The 23,812-nt window shown below is 39.7% G+C and overlaps 2 protein-coding genes across 2 annotated transcripts in view; both read right to left on the bottom strand.

Moving 5' to 3' along the window:
• Positions 1-608: 608 nt before the first annotated feature.
• On the bottom strand, positions 609-14,066 carry TMEM30A (transmembrane protein 30A). The gene is made up of 7 exons (XM_055810036.1): positions 13,704-14,066; positions 8,081-8,197; positions 7,307-7,414; positions 6,148-6,235; positions 5,532-5,675; positions 3,652-3,858; positions 609-2,714 (listed from the first exon to the last, which is right to left on the bottom strand). Exons 1-7 carry the CDS (start codon positions 13,968-13,970, stop codon positions 2,521-2,523), a joined length of 1,125 nt encoding a protein of 374 aa, XP_055666011.1. The 5' UTR covers positions 13,971-14,066; the 3' UTR covers positions 609-2,520.
• A 4,838-nt stretch (positions 14,067-18,904) lies between these two features.
• FILIP1 (filamin A interacting protein 1) overlaps positions 18,905-23,812 on the bottom strand; it is a 109,365-nt gene continuing 104,457 nt past the window's right edge. Inside the window, exon 8 of the mRNA XM_027790808.2 lies at positions 18,905-19,705. Coding sequence (XP_027646609.1) covers positions 19,665-19,705 — 41 coding nt within the window. The 3' untranslated portion in view covers positions 18,905-19,664. The remainder of the gene's footprint in view (positions 19,706-23,812) is intronic.

The raw sequence follows: 23,812 nt of genomic DNA on the forward strand, positions 1-23,812 counted from the left end.
GTAGTGAATACCTGTGAAGGATGCCACTGAAGAACCTGGTCACAGGTGGTCAAATCCAAATTCAACACGACACTGAACACGGGGACAGTGACACTGCCTGAAGCGTCAGACAGGGATGCCGCGGTTTCATCTTTGAACACGTGACATAAGGGCAACTTGTAAGAAACAGAAAATTCAAGATCTCCATAGTTATCAACTTGACATCACAACAAATGAACATGAGTGAAGGAAGAGTTTACAAATCTCGCGTAATATTTTAGGCTCTTACAAGCATTTTAAACTCCCTCAGGCATGCTGTTCATCAGGCATACTGCCTGACCAGTATTTACTGCTACAGGCTCTCAGAAAAAAAGCTTAATTGTAACAAAAATCAGACAGCAACTCTCCCAGTGCACTTCATTAAGAACTTCAAAGAAGCACTAACAGGTATAGTCAGTAGAAAAAAAAAAAAAACAGTAAGGCATCGAAAAATATTTTAAGGTAAAGATACAGAAATACTTTGGGTTTAATTTTGAACACAGGCCAAAAAGCAGCATTTCCTACTTGGAAAAAGACAGGGATTCTGAACAAATCAGAATATATTTGTATTTCAAGTGACAAGCACAAAGTTTAAAAATCAAAATATTTTAATGACCAGTAATTGGAAGACATCCTTTTAGTCATTTACTATATCGTAGACTAGCAGCTACTCTACAGATGAAAGCCAGTTTAACATTTTATGTGAGTTTTCTGCCTTGCAACATACAAAGGTACATACCTTTATTCTACAATTCCAGGAACATTAGATACAGCACTGTAAATAAAATCTTAAAAGTCTTTTGACTACTTAAAACACCCCGTGTTGCCACACTCTACTGTGCAAACAAATTATTCTACGGAGTTACAGAAAGCTAGCACATTGGAAATGTTGCCTCATTCCATAGCTTATACAGACCCACACACTTCAACTGCTAACTGAAAAAGATTCCACAAGTAATTCAGTAAGAACAGTCATGTGTTCATGTGATAAATTAATGGTGTTGTTTAAAACTGGTATAGATTAAGCTACTGGACCATGAATAAACAACTTTTTTTAACAAATAACGCAATCCCAGAAATACAACTCACTTAAACTGCATTCAGACTTAATGAGAATGTATCTTTTCATCCAAATTAAAATAAATGTATGTTCAAGCACAAAATAGAATCTCTTATTAAATGGTTTGCAGAATTTATTAGGTCTTTTTTAATATACTCAATACTTTATCAAGCTAGTTGCATATAAAGTGATCTCCGCCATATACATTACAGTTTCTGTGCATCATCTAAAAAAAGAAGTCACCAAAATGTAGTATTTTACAGGTTACAGTTAACTTTTAATTAACCTAAAAGTGGATCCATCTGTAATTTAAGACACTAACCCACATACTGCTTCTAACTGCAATATTGAAAGTAGGTTTCACAGCAAGCTCAACCTGCGTTTCAGTGAAAAGAGGTTACTGCCATCTCAACTTCTGAATTTCTATAGTTTACTATCTTAACACTGCAAAAAATTAATGTTGTTTTCACTCCAAATAAGGAAAAAGTGTATGACAATTCCTTATAACAAAACCTGCTCAGAATATATACACCTCAAGAAAATTAGGAAGCTCCTCCAGTAAAAGGAATTCACCCAAATTTGTGAACAGAAAAAATATTGTAGGTTCTTCTTGATTAATGCTTGGAGCTGCTCAGAAAAAGCAAAATCAGCAAGCACAATAGGTAAACTAGTATTGGATATGACTTAAAGCAAAGAAAATTAGAAAAAAGCAAATTCTACCTGCAACAAACATTTCCCAAATTAGAAAAATCTTTAAAAGAGACTCACACAGATAATCAACAAGTAAGTTTTCTGGTATCTTCATAGGATGCTAGTTTACTGGCCAGGCGCATACATTGTAAATACACGAAGAATCCAGAGTGCTGAGATTTACATAGCGCTTAAGGGATTTAATGAAACAGAGGTGTGTAGGACACAGGAAAAATATTTAACAACTTACATAAATATATTAAAATCTCAGCAAGAAATGTAAAAGCCCATGCACACAAGACAGTAAATTGAAAAAATATTTAAGACTTGACTTTTTCTTTCAACAGCCCTGATACCTGAATTCTGGAAAGTGAACATTTTACAGTTATCTTCTAACAGTCTTTCTCCACGCAACCTGGATGTCCTGAATCATACCAACATTACACAGCACATGAACAAGCAGCAGATGCATCAAGGGAACAGGAGCTATATGCATCATATGGCCTGCCCAGTTAGCGGCAAATATCAGAAAAATTGTTTCTGGCGTAGGCAGAAGAGATAGAACCAATACAACTAATTGTATACCCGTCATTTTCAAGAGTTAATCCACAGTATGGGAAAGGGGAGCTTTAGATAAAAATAATGTACCCAGTCTCAGCAGTGACAGAAGCAGAGATTTATCTTTCAAAAACTGGGTCCATTCTGGACTGGCCTTGATGCACATGCAGTACATTTGTTTGCAGAATGCAAGATTAATTGGGAATGTCTGCACTAGTGTTTCGATTTCCGTATTTGTGATGGATAATCAGCAATACAACTCCTAAGAAGAAGCATATGGACCCAACAGTGATGTAAGCGATTCCCAGAAAGGGATTTTTGCCTCCCATCCACGAGATGGTGCTTAGGATCATTCTTTTCCGTCCATCAAAACTGTGTACGGGATAATCTGAAAAATATTTAGGAAAACAAGAAGCACATTTCCAAATCTACCTTTATGTAGTCAGGCACATAAAAATTTTGGGTCATTACACTCAGGTTCCAAATATAAACTGCTGCCTTTGAATAGTGGAAGTGCAAATATGCAACATTAAGCTCATCTTTTAGGTTAAGACTAATCTGGGCACTGTTAGCTACTCCAAGACAAATGCCACATTAGGAGATGTTAATCTCTTTTTAAGCAAAGAATAAAGGGTTTGGTTTTTTTTTGGGGGGGGGGGGGGGCACGTTGAAAGCAGCTTCAATAAAATGAGAAAAGTCTAAATTTTAATTCTTGGCTGTATTATAGCACAACATTTTTCTTTATGTTCAGTTTTATACGCACTCCCCACCATTTTGCAGCAAAGGAAAATACCGCAGTAGCTATTTAAAAATGATCATTAAGTGCTTTCAAATTTTAAGAATTCGGTAACTATGACAACCCTCCTCCTCCAGTCTCCTACACATCTACCTAGTCTTTAATTTGTCCGTAACAGAATGACAGACCTCCACCTGATCCACAGCTCTAGCATTTTTCTGACCTCCAAAGTCAGTCTGCCCTTGATTACATATTGTCATTGCACCTTGAAGTTAAAGTTCTAAAATTTCTAGACTACCAACTACCTCTGTTCTTTCCTTTTTCCTACGCTTTTCTCAATTCCTTTACAGCACTCAAGCAATCTGATTTCCCTCTCACTATGAAGCTACTAATTCTATAAAAACTTGCACAGAAGTAAAAGATGGTAATACTCTACCCAATTCCCACTGCCAGTTTTCAACCACAGCTCAATACCATCTTTTTTTAGAGATGGTAAGAAAAAAGGTTAGTTCAATTCGAACTTGCACAAATACATATACCCATGCCAGCTAAAGCTCTTAGCCACTTCCAAAGGTTTTTCAAAGGATACTGTACGCAATATCCAAAGAATATTTTCCAGCCTGTAAGGTAGGCTGTAAGTTATCCTTCCTTTCAATGAGACGATACAGCTTGCGAAACGTTGGCAGAGCAGCAGTGCGCATCCACACAATGAAGTCTTCGTTAATAAAGCCATTGTTGTCAGGCTCCGAGTCCAGCATATACACCGGCTTGGGCCAGTTTACAGGTTTTGTTGTGCCTAGGATTAAACAAACGGTATTTCAAATAGAGGGCCAAGTAACACACTGGCCCATCAAAATTCATTCTAATAGTACAAAAAAAAATCGCTGGCTTCTAAAAAGTATGAACAGACAGGCTGGCTCACTACTACTGCAAGACACTGGGCTATTTAAGAATTCTTCATTTTGCAGCTTAAGTAGTTTAATTTATATAAATAAACAGCTTTATTTATTTATATAACAGCACTGTCCATTTGTTTGGACACATTTATATAGCTATGCTATGCAGTCTCATGTCAAAACAATACTTCGTTAGATAGTTCTCCATTAGGAGACAGCTCCTCTGCTCACTCATTTGACCACCACTTCCTAGATCACAAGCAAATAAAATTACATACAATATTTTAGATAACACCATACTAATGCTTTTGCTAAATTTATTTGAAATACAATTCTATGTTGTATTCGGGTAAGGTATCTTGATTTTCCAAGGGTAGCATCACATTGTTAACATGTAATTTGGCTGTGACTAAGCAAGAAACCCACATCAGGTTAAACCTGAAATTATTATATACCTTGCATAAACACACACACCCTTTACAGCCCTGAGGAAGATTATTTTCAGACATTAGAAGCCAAAGAAAACTTTGATTTGTCCAACTGCATTTAACATAACAAATGACACATCAGTCACTTTAACCACAAAAAAAAGAATCAGTGTTTTAGAAAACATTGCACAATCTAGCAGTAGAAACATTCAAATGAAAACTCCGTATGAAGAGTTTGTTGAAGCTACCACAGGATTTCTTTTCAAGTTAAATCCAAGCATTACAGTGGCTGTACTGGTTTTGGCTGGGATAGAGTTAAATTTCTTCATAGTGGCTTGTACCCTGCTGTGTTTTGGGTTCGTGATGAGGACAGTCTTGATAACACACTTATGTTTTATTTATTACTGAGCAGCTCCTCAGACTGCCCTGCAAGCACATAGGCTGGGAGCGCGCAAGAGGCTGGGGGTGATGCAGCCACAACAGCTGACCCCAGCTGACCAAAGGGCTATTCCATACCATACGGCATCATGTTCAGCACTAACTAGGCACGCAGAGGTAGGTAGGGAGCTGCCATTGCTCAGGGACTTGGCCAATGTTAAGTAATTGTTTTCTTTTGCATCGCTTGTTTTTCTTGGGGTTTGTTGTCCTCTCTCTTTGTTGTTTTTGTGGTTTGGGGTTTCTTTGTAGAATGTTTGGGGTTTTTTTTTTTAATTATTACGCTGTCTTTATATCAACCTATGAGTTTTCTCACTTTTACCCTTCCAATTCTCCCTCCGTCCCACTGGGTGGGGGCATGGTTACATGAGCAGCTGCGTGGTGCTTAGTTGCCAGCGAGGGTTAAGCCACAACAGCAGTGCACATATTACACTTTTCTTAGTATTCAAGGCAAAGAAAAAAAAAAGATTACATTAAAGGTAAAAAGGTAAAACCCCAACACTTTCACATAAAATTTGCGGCTTTCACTATTTAAAGATGACCCTTCTAGCCAGCAGAGTAGTCCGTAGCTTGGATTTCTTCAGAGAACCACAATATTTTACATTAGCATGTTCAGTGAAATGTAGTCAGGTAAAACTCGCTGGAATCAAAATGTGAATGAAGCGTTTTGTTGTTCTTAAAATTTCGCCTTTTTTTTTTTTTTTTTTTACCTTGAAAAAGCGCAGTTAAGTTATTTCCATCTCCTGTAGGATTCCTGAACTTTACATTTTTATCTGTCCACCATGCAATGCCTTTTTTAATCAAAGTAATAGGAGTCCTTGTGTCATTCTCAATGCGGTATAATTCCAATGTGTCTGAAGAGAAAATCAAATTAGAAAACCAGCTGAAGAGACTTTCATTAGACAGATGATCCCAATAGGCAGTGAAATAATTACTTCCAGATGAAACGAAACACAACAAAAAAACGGACAAGGCATTTATTATCTGCCTGCCACAATCACAAGCTGTTCTGCAAGAATCAATGAATATTATTAGATAGCAGCATATTATCCATATATGATACCTGTGTTTCTACTCCATTGCAGTAACAGCTTCTCAAAACAGGCATTTTCATCCTTTGTATTCTATCAGATTACATTAATTCTCATAACAATTTTGAAAAAAGCAACAGCAGTACAAGACATTTATTTTATTCTGAACAATGAAAATATTAAAGCAGAACAAAAAAACCCATGATGTCTTTATTCAGAATAATTTGCAACACAACACAAAACATACACTAGATCACATAAACATCCAAGTGATAATGTAAAAGTGTTACCATACCATTAAACATACTGTTGGCTATAGCTCCACAAGGAGCAATGGGTTTGTCCTCATTTGTGCGGTAAGGCTCACATTCCTTACTTGGATTCTGATAGTTAGAAAGAAAAAAGGCAGATGAGTCTCTGCTAGCTGATTTAACTGACTTGTTTTTTACTACAGTACCTCAATAATGTGCACATCTTGATATGTACCACAAAGTAATCTTTTCACAAGTCAGGTTATTTACAAATACTTCAGCATTCAATACTAGTTATCATGATTGATTGTTCTTTTACAAACAGGAATAAAATCTAAATAAAACACAAAGTCAGAATCCCATCATGTTCATACTAAAACCAAGGTTTTTCTTGGATGCTATTACAACTTTTTTCTTCTATCTTTTAATAGAAACAGTTTTCCAGCATGAAGTACCCAAGTATTCTTTTCTTAAAGGGGGTTTTAAGTATGCATCAGTGTTACAGAAAATAAGATTGTAAGAAACCAAGCGTAACAAAATGCAAAAGGTTGCAAGGACTCCCAATAGCATGCCAAAAATGCAAGCAGAAAAAGGCCCCCAAAACCCTGTGTCAGTGATCAGGTGTAGCCTCCTGAAACTCTCCCCTTTTTTTTTTAAAGTTTACAGATAAAAAGGGAAAAATCATTCCTGCTGAAACAGAACACCCAACTGTATTTCCATGCCTCATAAAAACTGGGTAAAGGAAAGGTCTGGCCCTAAACATTATACAGTGCCTTGAACAGAAAACACAGTACTGGTATTTTCCAATATTGCTGATGTTCAATAATGAACCAGAGTCTACAAAAAGGGATGCACTGAACTGCAATATCCAAACCAACTGCTAAGTAGCCGAATATTATACTAAAAACAAAAGCTTCAGACGGAACGGATACAGATAGATACTACTGACTGAACGTAACAAGACAGTTTAAAACTATTTAAATTTGAGAAGTGATTGAAGTACTGCATTGCTGTCTGCTTAATGAAATGACGTGAAATTTTAGAGTTATTTTCTATAAACAAAATACGAATTCCTTATGGTTGTCTTCTGTTGTGCAAAAACTCTAGTACCTCATTATCATTAAACTAAATACTCTGCTATGTGGTGATTTATGCAATAGTCGGAAATTAATTACTTATTAATATCCAACCATTAATACCTACAAGTAGGGAACTGTTATCTCCATTTAGTTGGCTGTCATCTCGAGATTTCACATAACGACGATGGTTTTGATAGAAGTTGGAAAGTCCGTAATACATGAATACATTGCTCTACAAGAAGCAAGATGGGACAAGAGAGGTTTTCATTCACACAAAGCTTAAATTTTAACCTCTTAAACTTCATGTTTACTTTACAGCAACATTCATAAAGTAGGAGCCTCAATCCCTTCTTCACACTGAGTACGTAAGAGTACTATCCTAACACAAGCTGGCATCCTGAAGTCAAACAGTATAAACATGCCATGAAGTATCAAAATGATAATTTACCAGCACTAATCCCCACACCTACCTTGTTCCTTAGGCATATAAGCCTCATTATTTGCCTCTAATCTGTCAGAAAGCACATATCTAAGTTTTGTTATACTTAAAACTTAGTTTTTAAAACTAAAAAAACCTTAGTTGAACTGAGGTTTTGGACATCATGTAGGAATAGCTGATCTTCCAGCCAGCTATGATACATATGGTAAATCTAAATGTGTAAAACACAAGCATTCCATTTAATGTTGTACATTTCCAGATAAACAGAGGCATGAAAAACCATGTCATCCCTGCTACTGAAAAGGCACACAAAAATCAGATACAAGTTCATAGGAAAACCAGAAATAATCCTTTAAAATAGAAAAATACAATTAAGACCTAGTGATACAGCTTTCCTATTGATTGTAAAATAAACCATATAAACTCTTCTAATTTCACTTTGCGTGCAGGGTAGCATACCTCAAATGAATGTTCCAGTGTGAAATTGATGGTGCAAGTACACGGTGTTGTGCTATCCCAGGACACATTTAAACATTTGTTGCAGGGACTAGAAGGTTCTGTTCCTGTATAGTCAATCTATAACAGAAAAAAAAATCATTAATTTACAATGGGAGAGTAAAGCAAAATGGTAAGCCAGAAAGCTGACATGGCATTTATTTTGCAATCTTATTACACTCCAACACCAAAAGCCCATTCAGGCCTACTTGATCTCAAGAGGTCCCTTCCAACCTAAAGGATTTTGTAATTCTGTGTATATGCTCCATTTCAGCCTCAAATAAATTCAATTTTTCCATTACTGCCAGGGGAAAACAAAACAAAAAACACCCACCAAAACACAAGCAGCAGATAATACAAATGTGACACTTCCAAACACATACTATATGACAAGCAGATCTGAACTTTTACACACTTTCCAAGGAGGTTAAATTTTCAAAAAGTCTAGATATTTAATAAAAAAGGTTTGCATTAGAAAACTTGCTTTGCTGACCATTTTTAGCTATCTAATTAGTCAGAAGCTTAAAAAAAAAAAAATCACTTAATGCCCAAGAGCTGTCCTAAAATAGGAAAATGAAGATGCTAATACTGTTTTGCCAGAACTGGTAAAATACCAGTAGATGGACATGAAAGATCAGTGTTAATCTGGCTTACACAATATTATCTGTCTTTAACAATGCCACTCAAAAAGGCCCGTATTTGAAATCTGTACATACAGGCTACCTGGACAGTATTTATAATATTTAGCAGCCATGAGCTCACCCTATGGCCCAAGCCAACTAACTCACTTGACCACAGTGGCTCTCTCATGTATAGAGCTCTAGCACGTGAATGGCAGGAAATAATTAACTTGGGCTCAGCAGGCTAGCTCCAAGCGCAGCAGGAGAAAGCTTCCATCTGCCTGTAAACTTGTATTTCTACACTCACTATGAACTTCCTATTGAGAATTTAGACTCAGACTGCTGCAATACATACCGTGTTATAGCAACCAACTGTTTAACAGCAGTATCATTTAAACTACAACACCTACCTAGTTTTGTGAAAGGCTGCTGCAAATGGTTTGCTCCGATTTACGCTTATAGTGAAACACATTATCAGCATTAGAGTGATTTATGATCTGTCCTAATACCTGTATTGAGGTTAGCTAAAACAAGCACACGGTTTCAAGGTTCAGGGAACAACTGAAGCCTGTTTTCCTCCGGGTCTTCTTCAAGGTCTCTCTTCCTGTAATTTCTTTGATCTCTATTAAGAGTAAGCTGCAACGCTTCCTTCAGCACTTTTATTAGTATCTGCTCTGCTGCCAATTTTCTGACAGATGAGACCTACACCCTAACAAGCCTAGCTAAAACAAGTCAGCTTCAGAAGCTATTAGCTGGCAAAGAGAAAGGGAATCACATCATATTTGCTTCCTTTGCTGAACAAGATATTGAGTTTATGCAGATCTAGAAATAGCAGTGCTGCAGCAGTCCTGAACAGCTCTGTTTAGCTACAGCAGACAGACCACCACTGCTCTCAACAAACAATGCACCTCATTTGTTCAAGGGTAACTCGGGGGTGGGGGCAGGGGGGGCCTTTCCTGCTAAAGAAAGCTTTAGCAAGCATTTCCTTTAGAAAAAACTTAAACCTCTGTATCTTGAGCTAGTTCTCCAGTGTGGAAAATTTTCAATCAAGAACTCAAATACTCCAAGGCTGCAAAAGAGTTAAAGACTTCACTTTTAAAAATATAATTGACTAAATTCTGTGGAGCATGAAATTGATGTACATTGAAGCAGAATCATGCTTTTGACCACTGCTATCAGCTTCACCACTATTCAAGAGCTTTCCTGTAGAGCAACCACCAACACAAGTAGTTTTTTCTGCATCCACATTTACAGGTTACATTCAACAGAAAGCTTAAAGGGATAGAGGTATCTCTCTTCATCTCTGAAGGACATATCTGAAGGACTGACTTTGGGGTCCAACGCAGGAACCCATCTGACCCAGCGTTCTGTCCCCAGGGATCAGCCAGCACCTGAGCACGACAAACCCACAGAGTGAGCCCTTCCCCAACAACCCCTGATCTAAGGGCAATGGGTATATCCAAATTACCCAGCACCAATAGCTTTTCAGGCTGTTGACATCTTTCTCAGCTGATTCACATGTCTGCAGTACAGAAATAACATTACTATCGCACATACATATTCTCCAAACCATTTATGATTTTTTAGACTTCATATGCTGTCACACATTTATCCTACTCTGCTCAGCCACTTCTAGTATAAAAAGTATCCTGTAACTGGTCCTATTTGCTATCCCCCTCTGCAGTTTTTATTAAGTTTTGTATTATTTTTGAAATAGGGCTAGCTGAACTACACACAACACCGAAGATGTATGCAACAGCAATTATTTTCTTCCAGTTCTTCATTCCTAGTCATGCCTTGAAGTTTATCTTGCTTTTTAACTATCATTATGCATTTCACAGCAGCAGTCACAGCACAAAGATCTCTTTTCTACACAATTAATATTTTGGATATTCCTGAATTTTTATCACATATTAATATACTCCGTCAATGCTGCTGATCCACTCTTTTTTTAAAAAAAAAAAAAAATTTAAACCCCAGGAAATACAGAACTCTTTCATCCTTAGTAACAGTACAAAAAGACGCGTTCATACAACTGCTAGTCACCTTCCACCCAAATGAACTGTTTTAATGATAGACCCAAGATAAATGGCTGCTTATACCCTTTGAAATAGCAAGACAATATGAGAGAAAAAACAATGCAAAAAATCTGTAACTCTAGTATACTAAAGCTGTTGGAAATGTTCCACATTTGAATTCAAGTGAGCTTATAAAGGAAATCAATGGAATCGCTACATTTTGCTGCTCAGTCCTCGCGCCTGCAAGAGAACAGCACAGTCCACAGACACACTAATGGCTGCAATATCCAGTTCCAGGGAACAGCGATTTGAACTGTACATGAACACGTACTTCAGGGGCATAAATTATACATCCCATTCAATTTCAATATACTAAGTTTACAGGCAGCTATATACATCTGTATATATATATGCATTCACACAGAGAAGTATGCTATTGACTAGGAGGTAGGTGTAAATAACTACCTCCACTTCCTCCTCCAATTGCATTTTTAAAAGAGCTTAGTCACTGCACCTAGCTTTTAGATGTCTTGTCTCCCGGAGCCAAATTTACAGCTATTTGTGAATAACATTTGGCAATTACTAACAAAAGCCAGCATATTAAGCAGGTACGTATTTCAGCTAAGCATGTAAGTGATAGCAGAGTCTTAAACTGCATCCCTCACTGGCGTTCAGAGCCCAAATGCTGGTCTGTAAAACCCTTCACCCGTTTCATGGCTGCAACTATAAAACCTTTTTTGATTTAAACCTTTTTTTTTTTTTTTTCAAAAAAAACCCCACTCTGTCACCTTTAGAATTATAATCTTACTTGCAGAATTTCTGCATTATAACACTTGACAAAACATGCATGAGAATCAGAGAACACAACCCAAGTTTCCCCATTCTTACCTGCATACCCCAACTGTCCGATCATACCCTCAGAAGTCAAAGAACTCTGTCCCTCCTGTCCTCGCGAAAGCCTAATGAACTGATCTGGGAGAGCTTCACGTAAGGTGGATGATACAAGAGTGAACCCACACAGTAAAACAAACAAATAAATGAAACCCTTTTCAATCTTGACATTAGAACTGGTGGAAGGCCAGCACCTGTCAACTGGTTTACAAACATAAATGGCTACTACTGCTTTCTATATGCAATCTGATGGTATAGGGGAGCCCCAGTCATGCTTCCAGCTCACCCGTGGACTTCTATACTGCACAATAGGTGGGAACAGCTAGGTTTTGGCTCCTACTGGAACTTACCAGGAGTATATGACTGAGCTGCTAAGCAACAAAGGTATCTAAAAATTCTGTATATGCATACAGTAGCGATACAGGCACAAGCAAGAAGTCGCTTACAAATTCTTGGACTCATGAAACTCTGATGCATTACCTGTCCCTATACATCAACACAAATCCAGTCATAATGGAAAAAAAAAATATATTTATCTAGTTATATCTACCTTACAATCATTATGATCTAAGACTTTGTATTTCTTTACTATAGAAATGGCCATTGCCAAAAAATCAGAGTTAGCGAGGACAGTTTTTTTACTTCTCCCCATTGAGTTTCCTGTTGAACACACAATTGTGTTTACCTTAAATATGACTACAACACAAGAATTTAAAAGTCTACGTGCCCATGACAACTCGGCAATATTTTCTGAAGCAATTTTCAGATGTTCTACATACCCTCAAACCTTAACACAAGCAGCTTTTCAAAAACTATGCCTGTATACCACATTTGGTCACTGCAAAATACACTTCAGCTTTGTTTTTTTTCACTTCTGCTTTTCTCCTTGACTGGAATTTTAGCACTTAACATAAAAGGAAAGCAAACCTTAAGTTTGATTTATTACGACATTGTTTGCATTTTAAAAGAAATGTGATAATATAATACCATTCACTGTCTACCTCAGGATTTCTTTCGTTAACTGGGCTTCATTGCCTCACTGCTACCACTAGCCAAGCCACTGTCTTGAATATGACTTATCTGCAGGTGACAGCTTACTCTGATAACTAGAATTATTTGATCCACAAAAATTCATATTCTCCAAACATCAATCCAACAAATGATTACACGTTTTTTCCTACAAGCAGTCTTAGTCGCATTACCTCACTGACCATAGCCATCAATACGCTTTTTGAGGCTGCCCCTAATCTTTTTGGGTTGTTTCCTTACAACACAGTGATTCTGTTATCAAGTGGTCCTAAGTGTGATATACAGTTTAGTTTTCAGTTAATGTTCTGTGAGTTTTCACAGCAGTGGTGTGATTACCCATAAGAAGTAAATAATTAAGGCTAGGATTTTCAGAAAAAGCCATACTCTTCGATCTCTTGTTTCTATGTTTACTCGGGACACCCTGGTATCCCGTAAGGCGTTTAAAATGTTAAATCACTAGTGCACGTAAGAATTACAGCAATGTATACACCGCAGACTTTCATCCTGAAACTACAATTACTCTGGACATTTAAAGAAATACAATCCACCGCCACAAGCTATCTCAAGGGCGATGCGCAGACCTTCTGCGCTACTGCGACCACCACTTGCACTGGGCAGCGTTAACCAAATACTGGCGTTCCCTGCCCTGGAAGTTCTCTCGGGAGGGGCTGGCAAGGCTGACAGGAGGCCTACAAGCTCCGAGGAGGATACTCTGCAAGCTCAGGGTCTACTCAGCGTAACTCATGGGTGGGCGGTTGAAACGCACCAACGTTACACCGGATGGGAAGCGCCAGGGCGAGGCGGCAGCTCCTCCGGCACCGCGTAACCCACCCCACCTCCCGCCGAGCGGCGCCGGGTCTCGTAAGGCGGCGCAGGCCGCGGCGGGTGTGCGGCCCCTACCGCCGCCCCCGGCCGGGCCCGGCGCCCCCGAGCGGGGTTTCCCGAGCACCCACCGGCCGCCGCTGCCCCCCGCCCCGCCGGCGGGAGGAACCGGCGGGCGCCTGTGTGTGTGTGGGGGCCCCCGCGCACCTCGTACTCGCGGATGTTGTTGGAGGTGACGAAGATGCCGATGCCGATGGGGATGAAGATGAGGCCGATGATGAAGAAGGCCGGCAGCACCGTGCCCGCCGTCAGGATGGGCTGCCAGGCCGGCAGCCGCTGCTGCTTGAACGCCGTGTTATCGGGCTTGCGGGTCTTCACGGCCCCGCCGCCGCCCACCGCCCCGCCGCCCGGCACGCCGACGCCGCCCGAGGGGTGCCCGTCCGCCTCCTCCTTCGCGCTGTAGTTCACGGCCATGGCGCCGACCCGGCGCCGCGCGCTGCCACCGGCCCCACCGGCCCCGCCGGCGACCCCCGCAGCCCCGCGTCACCCACAGGCCGCCACCCCCCGCACGTGACCGGAGGCCGCCGCGCCTGCGCGCTCAGCCGCGGCAGGAGGGAGGCGCCGGGCGCGCGGCTGCCGATGCGCTCCCAGCCGCCCGCCGCGTCTCCCGGGGCCAGAGGGCGGCCGCGAGGGCGCTGCGCATGCGCAGAGCCGGGGGCGGCGGGCGCTGGGCGGGGCCCGCTGCGCATGCGCGCCTCGCCTGCCTCCGCGGGCCCGGGCGGGGGCGGGGCCAGAGGGTGCACGAGCCGGAGGCGGTGCCGCTGGGGGGGCCTAGGCCCGCCGCGCCGCTCCGCAGCTGCCTCCGCCTCTTCCGGCCTCCGAGGGGGCGGCGCGGCCCTGTGTGGTCACGGAGGGGTCCCCGCCGCGGCCTTGCGGCCTCCGTGTACCCCGGGACCGGAGCGGGTGGCGGCCGCCTCAGCAGAAGAGCCCCGGTGCTGCGGCCTCGTCACCTGCGCTCCCTACCTGGGCGGGAGCGCTGCCACCCCGCGGCTGGCCGCTGCGCCGGGGGGCGCCTTGAAAACGGCAGCGTCCGCGGGGTCAGGGATGGAGAAATGAACCGAAGCTGCCTGCCCTCGTAGATAGGGACAGCAACAGCGCCGCCGTACAGGTGCTGTCATCAAGGGAGTCTCGGCAAAGCTGTAAGAGCTTACGGGAATGACGCCGTTCATGCTGGCCATCACTTCGGGGGGGTTCTGCACTACGTTCCTGCCCTGTTGTCTGGAGGGGTGGGAGTGAAGCGGGGTGCAGGGAATGCCGGTATGGATGGTGCTGTCAGAGTTAACTTTGTTTCCCGTACGAACTACTCTGGCTTCAATTCACTGAATAGCCACCTCCTGGAAAGCAGTGTGGGAGCATGTATTTGTATCCCAGAATACCTGCTTTATCAGGCATTGCTCAAGCCGGCGCAACATTGAAAGACCGTGTTTCTCGTTTTACTGGCGCATTTGCGTTAAAAACTGTTTTGTGAGGACTTGCTATGTAAAGTGTAGCCAAACACTCACTTTCACCAAGTGTCTATGTATTTATTTGATTTTAGGAAAAAATAAAACTATTTAATTAAAAAGTTTATAAGATGTAATTCAATCTAAGGCTTTTTAGCTTGCCGGTGGTACAGTTTCTCTAAAATAGATGCCTTTCAGTTCTCTGAAGGAGTGAAAGCATCAACAAAAGCCACTGGGGGGAGCAAATGACTTGTGCAAATGCTGCTCTTCGCGGGGACTCGACAGACCTTTCAGAGACACCATAGGGAATCTGGACGCTTCAGCATCTGAAATTTAAGAATGGATTTAGTGCCTAAATACTTATAGAGTGTTCAAAGATGAATCGTACCTTGTGACACCTGTGCTAAAGCTATACCTCATTTCTGATTTATCCTTTCCACTATCTTGTGGGCCCCACCTTTTGCTGTCGTTCCCCCTAGTTAAGCCATTTGTCCCTCTTATCACCCTTTTCTTTATTATCTTTCGTTTTCAATTACCATCTTCAGCCATAATTACTTCTACTCCCACAGCCCTGTAGAAAATCCAGTGAGGTGCAACCTGGGGTCCCAAGGGAACAAGACAGGTCAATGGGCTGAGGTGGCAAGAAATTTCCCTGGCAGCAGGATAACCAAGGGGCAGTATCGGGAAGTTGCAAACCTGATGCTGCCAGGTCTGAGAGGACTGGCAAGAAAGGGAATATTAAATTTGTGTGGGAATCTGTTCTGCAGTGGTTAAACGGGGCATGGGCTCTGTCAGCTCTTGGGGAATAGCCACAGTAGCAGTGTGGGGCTGTGGGCTGGGTGATGGAGTATCACTTCCCAGTTTTATGCTACGGCAAACTTTGATATCCTGACAAGTGCAACCAACAAATTTCACATTCATCAAATTTTACAGTGAGGTGCTGTGCAACGTTGCGTACTTCACATTGTGGGCAGTTATAAGACAAATGGGTACAGAGAAAAAAAATACTTCTCAAAACATACATTTATGATGTTTCTTTTTTAATATGTGTAATGGCAAACTTACTTTTTAGGCATTCACCTAGCAACGAGTGCTACGCAAACATATTACATAGTCAAGGCCTTGGTGTGTTACATTTTTAAGGCAAGGAAGAAGCAAATATGTATCGGACTACCTATGAATAAACACTAAAATTACAACATTTTAATTTGAAAACTGAGGTCTAATTTTGGGGGTATAAAATAAGCCTTAATATTGTACAAAAATGAACATATAGTTAATCTGAAGACCACCAATTGGCATTTACTTTTTATTTATATTCCATTAAGCCCTCAAAATGGTCTGGCACTCACCCTATCGCATTGTCCGCTTATTTCTAGGAAAGATGTAAATAATTGATACTTTTAAAAATAAAATCTGAAGACATAAAACCTTACGCAGTTAAACCCCCTAATATGTAGAACAGGCAAGGAAATAAAATGCATTGAATGCCAAATAGATTATTCCAGGCAGCAAAGCTACCTAACTTAAAGCATTAAATGCGAAGTTTTCAGCTACAATGTTGCTGTTCAGGAAAAGAGATAAAGCCCTGCGATTCACAGTAGGAGGTGGAACAGTCAGGGCAGTAACCACCATTTATACCTTGTTTTTTACAGTAGAGGTGGTTCTACAAAACTGGCAGTTTTGTCTCATCTTTGGTCCAATTACGTTTCTCAAGAAGGCAAAAGGAAAACTCACTGGCTGTAGAGCTTTTCTCTAGAAACCAAAGCATTTGAGATTTTTTAAATATATTGAAACACTTTATTGTAATTATTTATCATAATTTTTTAATTATACTAACACAGGTCTTTTAATCCTCTTTAGACAGCAAGAGATTTTTCAGAGAAAAGTAGATCTTTCACTGGTTTTCAATTGCTCAAAATCTACTGGTATCTATAGCCCAAGGTAGCCTTTACATTTTCTTAGTCTGAAAGTACTTCCTGATTACTTCCTTTAAAATTACAATACTTGTGGAAATTAATCACAGCTTTAGCCTATACTAATAGATTTCTTCCTGAGCGTCCCTCAAATGTAGGCCAGTTAGGTGACTAATGCACTTTCTTTACTTGTTTTAGATTCATATCCAAATCATATAATGTAAAAAATTTGACAAGGAACATAAATCCATTGAAGATGAAATACACCTGTCAAAGCATCCTTTGCACACATGAGTTATAACCTCCAGGCATTTCTATGAAATACTTCAGCTGCTTGCCAGATGTCTGATCAGAATTTATTGTTCTACCTGCATAAACCATTATCGGTGATAAAATAAGTATATCACCACGGACCTTTTATGACCAGTGTTACCAGTCTCCTACTCTGAAGTGCTGCAGTTCATTGAAAATATTTTAAAATCTAAATTATTTCAAATACACCATGACTGTGTTTATGCTTTAAACAAACCTTTATTTTATAAAGCTTAAAAACAATGTATTTGCAAAATGGTAAATGTTTATATATTTCTTTCGGAATCAGAAACCAAAAGGTGACAACTCACACTGAATCAGCTTTATATTAAAATCTAGACAAGGAAAAATATTTTCTACTTTGATTGAGACCTAAATCTAGACTCAATTTCAAAATAAGATTTTACTTGTGTCTCACTCTTATTTAAAAGCTGAAGTTTATTTCAGGCATGTCACTGTCACTTTCAAATAGCCAGCAACCTCATTCCAGATGAGCTCAGTGTAGTTCTTAACATGGATAGGTTTTGATTCCTAAATAATGCTCAGAAAACAGAAGATCTGGGTCATTACAATATTCATTCAGCTGTGCAGTAAACTAAGATGTGGCACGTACTAAACTTTATTCACCTCAGCTGTATTACTCTCTGAAAACTGGAATTCTTCTCAAATCTAAAATAGGAGCTACAGACACAGCTATGTTATCGGTATACATTGCCATAAGAAAAAAAATCCCTACTCCTTAAAAACTTGGCGCACCAGCTGAAGCATAAGCTATACCAACAAAACAACTCTTTTCCAAGGAGAAGCAGCGTTTATTTTGATTACTCAGCATAGCCGTATTAGCAAACTCTTGACAGTGCAGATGAACTCCAAGAAAGTTTATACAGGTCCCAGAAGATCCTGCTTCTCTACAATGTCAGCATTTGCTGCAGAACTCGTATCTAGAAGGAAAAGCAACTCCCAGGTCTCCCATGAAGATCAAATTGACTACACAGCACTGTGGTATTACAGCTTCAAAGGTGAACTAACCTAGTCATCTCAGTGGGACGCTGAGTTAATGCACTTTTTCTGATGTGTCGCAGTGTATCTCCTGCAAGCAACACCATTTTCCCTTCCAAAAAGTAGTTTCTCCTAGCAGCTCCCGCAATTAAAAGATGTGCAGTATTTTAAATATGCGCCAAGATTTTGATTAAAAATAATTCATTATGAAACAGCTAAGAAAAAAAAAGACCCTGCCTGGGTTGTGTACAGCTTTATATATAATTCATTAAAAAAATCACATTTTGAGTATAGCTGTCGCAGAACTGTCTAGATGCTATTTGAAAAGTTACAGCCACCAGTGTCAAATGTGCCCTTCAGTGTACAGCAGAGTGCACGGCATCTCATTTATGCAGTCCTGCTCATCCAGGACTGAATATTCTGATGGAACCAGTCAAAGATCTCTGTCAATGCAGTGAAAGCACAAGGCTAGAAATCGTTAAGTCATTAAGGGCTTGGTGACAGATCCCCCTCTGTGTCTTAACATCTGAATCAGTTTTACTGTGTACATCACTCACTGTGATACCACAGTGAGATACCAGTCAGAAAAAGGACCTTCCAAAGCCATACATTTTGTCCCTATAAACAAATACATATATAAGTACTGTCAACCTTAAGAAATTAAAATTCAAACTCTTGATTACATTTGCATAGTGTGAAAATTTATTAGTTACAGTGTAATGAAAATCAACTTTTTTGGTACAGGCAGAAGTAAAAACATACATTATATAGAAAAAAAAAGTCACAGCTTTAAAAACTGGCTTACATTGTTTAAAATGAGTAAATCTGGTTGTATTTCAAGGCATTGGACTTTAATACTTAATTTTATGCCAAATCATCACACAGTGCAAGAAATATTCTGCAATACTACAAATTCCATACAGCAGTCTTCAGAGTATTTAGCCTCACAGAATCTCATGGTGGCAAAAAAAATGTGCTGAATATTTTTCCATTTAAACACAAACATTGCTGAATTTTTTCTTTCTTTACATATTCTCTATTACAAAAATATCAAATTGTGGATTTGACAGTGTATTCTACAAATAAATGCGCCATGAACAACAGGAACTGCAACTTTGGGACAGTAACTTTACAAAGTGTATTATAAAAATAAATTATATGGCAAACATCAAACAAAATCAAGCACGTGCCTTAGGCTTTGCAAATAAAAGTGAAATTCAGCTGGCAGAAAGACTGCTTCTCAAAGTATCAGCAAGGCCCTTCATTCTTAAAGCTCTACCACGAAAAAATATATAAAATCTAACGGAAGCAATAAATACTTCCACGAATAATCAGTAGCACAAGTGACCCTGGTGTTGATGGTAGAGAGCTTCTACAGTGATCCATCCAACTGGCAAGAAGGGTAGTGCACACAGAGCACATACACTGGGGGCGGAAACTCATCTAGAGTTCATGCGTAACTGGTGAATGATGACACTCTCTAAAAGAAAAGAGCAAAACATTTGGTTTTATGAAACTGCAAATACAAGTTACTTTAAAGAAGAACAATTACAATGGCAGTGCAAAGCATTTCGCTTCTAGAAATGTCTCACAGGCATACTGTTACATCACTGGTTGATAAAAGCTGTCCTGGCTAATGCTACGAAGGGAAACTAAATTAGTACCAGGCTAGGGCTAAGAGCCCCTCGGCTTCCACTTCCTTGTCAAGACCACCATTTAGTCGACTATAGGGAAAAAGAATAATACAGTGGAATGGATTAAACCACAGGGGCACCAAGGTTCCAGTCCCACACCCAAATCAGATAGTGGAAGACCTGCGGTTGGGTCTGCTGTATCCTGCCTGAGCAAATCCATCATATATATCTGCTGGCAATTCTGAAATGGGGATGAGGAAGAGGTATGGAGTTCTCTCTCACATTTTATTTGAATTTGGCTTAGAAACATATGCTGGTTTTATTCAGCAAGTCTGCTTGAGTTTTGCTACTGACTTTAATGGGGATGAATTTCAGCCACAGCATGCAAAACTAAGTGCTGGTGTTGTCTTTGGAAGGCTGGGTTTAACTTTGCCCTGTGTGTAACGCATGAGATCCTTGATCCTGATTAATCCCTGGGCTCTGCTGAAATACTAGTGATGTCGTCTTCTGTTCTATCTATATACACTGCTCTCACAGGCAACTCTTTAAATATAAGAATGTAGCTACCAATGACATTTTTCTCTGAGAAGGTGTATTTTCTGCACTTCAAATAATATAACTGTACCGATGCTAACTAGAAACATACATTAATACACTTTCAGAAATACTAGTTTTCTTAATTGAAATTATTTTTCTTATTATTTCTTCCTCTTGTCTGAAAATTATTCAAAATTTATGCAACCCAAGTAATTACACTAATGATATAATTGTTCCCTTTCACATTTTTATTGACTTCTGCTTTTGCCTGCTTCCTAACTAATATTTGCAAGATGTTTGATTAAGTTACATTATAAAAAGAAAAAATCAAAAAGTTTTCCATGTACTCATACTGCCAGAACTTAAATGCCACTAGATGGCAGATTCCAGCGATGCTTTTCGTATGTAATGAATCAGAAAAGCAGGGCTAAGGCAACATTCAAGAAAATATGTTAAAACAAAGGAAATAATAGAATTTCCCAAACAGAAAGGATTTCTTTTCCATATAATTTATCAATAACAAGTGATTTGCAACAAGATGTGTACACCAGTTCTACTGAATTTGAGCAATGCATGTGAAAGAACCACAAACTACAGTACGATTTTACCTTACAGTCAGTGCTGTTCTTTAACTTCCAAGTTTTTGCAGAATATGATGTAAAAAGCTGCATTTACTTAATACCACATTGTAACCTCAGGTGAACTCTCCCATTAACTTCAATGGGAGTCACACGAACTCAATAAGGAAAAATTTTGTCTTAATATTCACTGTGCGCATTAGATATTAATATGGAGTTTAGATACAAAATTCTAAAAATAGCAGAAAAAGATCACACTCCTTGTAGAGGCTCAGTCACTGATTGAAGAGCAAAACTACAGTAGGTTTCTGATTCAGTCTTCCTCCTACAGACCAACTATAGCAATTATAGCTATATATAATATAGCAGAAAAGGAGAAATAATAAAAAAAAAATCAAATAATTTCCACTTCTAGTATTCATTTGTTCATTTCTTACACACGTATATGTATGCTCTTAGTTTGTCTATCGGTTGTTTGTATTTGAAATACTTTTGTATAAATATATATATATATATATATAAAATACACACATACGCATACACTCCAGTTACTAAAAGAGGTGTCTGAGCAGTTGCTAAGCTAAAATTATAGTAGGGCAGATTTTGTCAGAGTTCTGTTGGACCACCCTCTGTAGGAATACGATTACATCTGTAGGATATGATTACATAATTTTTTCTAGGGTTATAAATGTGAATATTTCAAGGAGCTATGAATTCACTTAAAGAAAACAGTTTATTTTAATGACAGGAAAAGAACACAACGTAAAACTGCTAATTCTGCTTTCAGTCCCACTGATGTAAATCAGCTCCTCCAGGAAACACATCATTAACAGCTGCCCTATGCAAAGTACTAGTTCATGTAATGAAGCACATCAACTGACATTTTAACATATGAAGTTTAATTTCTTCTTACAATATATACAAAGAAATAACACCAGATAATACAAAAAATTATGTATCACAGGCGACACACAGCCAAGCAACAGAAGAAAACCATACATCAGTATTTCCATTTTTAAAAACTTGAAGAGAGTCTTTAAAGTGAAGAACTATTCATACCTGAGTGATTCATACCTGTCATCTCTGAGCTAACAGATCTGCATCTGAGAGTACGTAACCCTGACTGTGTCTTCCAAAAAGCCAAGTAAGAACAGTGCGCGGGGAGTAAGATGCAAAGTGAAGTTAACAACTATAATGAGAAATGTTGCCTATAGTTTTGCCTGAGAGCGCAGGCAAAATTAAGGCAAAGGGAACAACTCACACTGACGTAGGGGAGAAAACCATGAAAATGGTTTGAAAGATGAGCTCACAGAAACTCCTGCCAGCGAACTACAGGTTTCAAAGCGACTCAATGAAACCAGCCACTGATGTGTGATGGGAACACATAATTGGTCTGAAAATTGTCCAGATTGTTGCAGTTTATGCCAAGCACCTGAAACCCAGCAGGACAGTAGCTTACTCTCTTTAAAGACATGCTCTTCCACATCTGATCAGAATTACTGAATATTCATGTAAATATTGAGCACGCTTCAGAACATGTGTAGCATACTTCAGGCAGTAACATATGACTTGGCATCCAGCTGGCACGAATCAACATATTAATTCCACTTTAGAGATTACTCACATGATGCTAATTAGTATGTGCTGTAAGCGGTTTGAGATTTGAATATGGTAACGCGCATACTCTATCAGCATATTCAGAAGTCACAAAGTGTTATTTTTTAAAAAAAAAATCACACTAATGTGTGTCACAGAAGAAAAAAAATGTAGGCAAAATAAATCAAAACTTCTGCTTTTCTTCTATTATTTACTTAGCATGTTTACCAATCTGAAAGAAATCCCCCAGGCGTTAGGGCCGAAGTTCTGTGCTCTCATTTTCAGTCACACTTCCTCAAATGCACAATAGCAATACTCATATGTAACAGTAATTCAGGTGATGGGATCCAATATAGGGAACACAGTGGGAAACTTACTAGGAACTAGATTTAAAAGCACAGAGACCATCCGGACCACTGAGGGTGCACCTTTTCAGTCCCTGTGTGCTGCTCGCGAATGGGTCGGCATCTTACCCACCCTTCCCCCTCTCCACCTTACTGCTGTCCTAAGCCTCATGTTCCCACTGCTGGGTTTGAGTTACCACGACTGCTTATATGGCCACACAGTCAGCCAGAACAGGGCATCTCTCCAGCTGACATTGAATCCTACCAAAAATACAAAGACCGGTTCTCAGCCAGCTCAGCTCCTGATGAAGCACTGTAACTATAATTTTTACTCTGAGTTGAGCGCATTTTGCTACTGAAACTGTTCCATTTCATTTAAAAAAAAAAAAAATCAATACAGAGGAAAAGGTTAGAGAGAGAAAGCATGAGGATGCGTCATTCTAGATGATCACCTGGGCAGAGGAAGGCTTGGTTTCTGCATTGTAATCCAGATCTAATGTAGAATACACAAGAAGCCCTGAAAGTAAAGGCCCTAATATTTTCCTGTGGGTTGGTGTATCAGAGTTTGATTCTTTGGTGCCTAGTAAAATCTGAGGTCTGAACAAAGCTTGTCCTTGTGGCATTTCTGACATCACTCTCTTGTGTTCATTCTTTGGTGCTGTATGAAGTGAGCTCATGCTACATTCTTTCACACAGTGGGACACTGCTAAGGTCTTGCTCCTCTTCTCTGTCACCCTTTTCATTAAACTGGAAGAACTTCTTACTCTGTCAGATTTGGTTGAAATCGGTTGATGTGTTCCACGTTATTCATCAATGAAGGACAGATGGAGGGGCGGATGAACACAGACACTTCATCTTACAAGCTGTCTTTTCACAAAAGGCCAGGCTCAAAGGCAGC

Source organism: Falco peregrinus, chromosome 7 (genome assembly GCF_023634155.1).
Source record: "Falco peregrinus isolate bFalPer1 chromosome 7, bFalPer1.pri, whole genome shotgun sequence".
Taxonomy (NCBI): domain Eukaryota; kingdom Metazoa; phylum Chordata; class Aves; order Falconiformes; family Falconidae; genus Falco; species Falco peregrinus.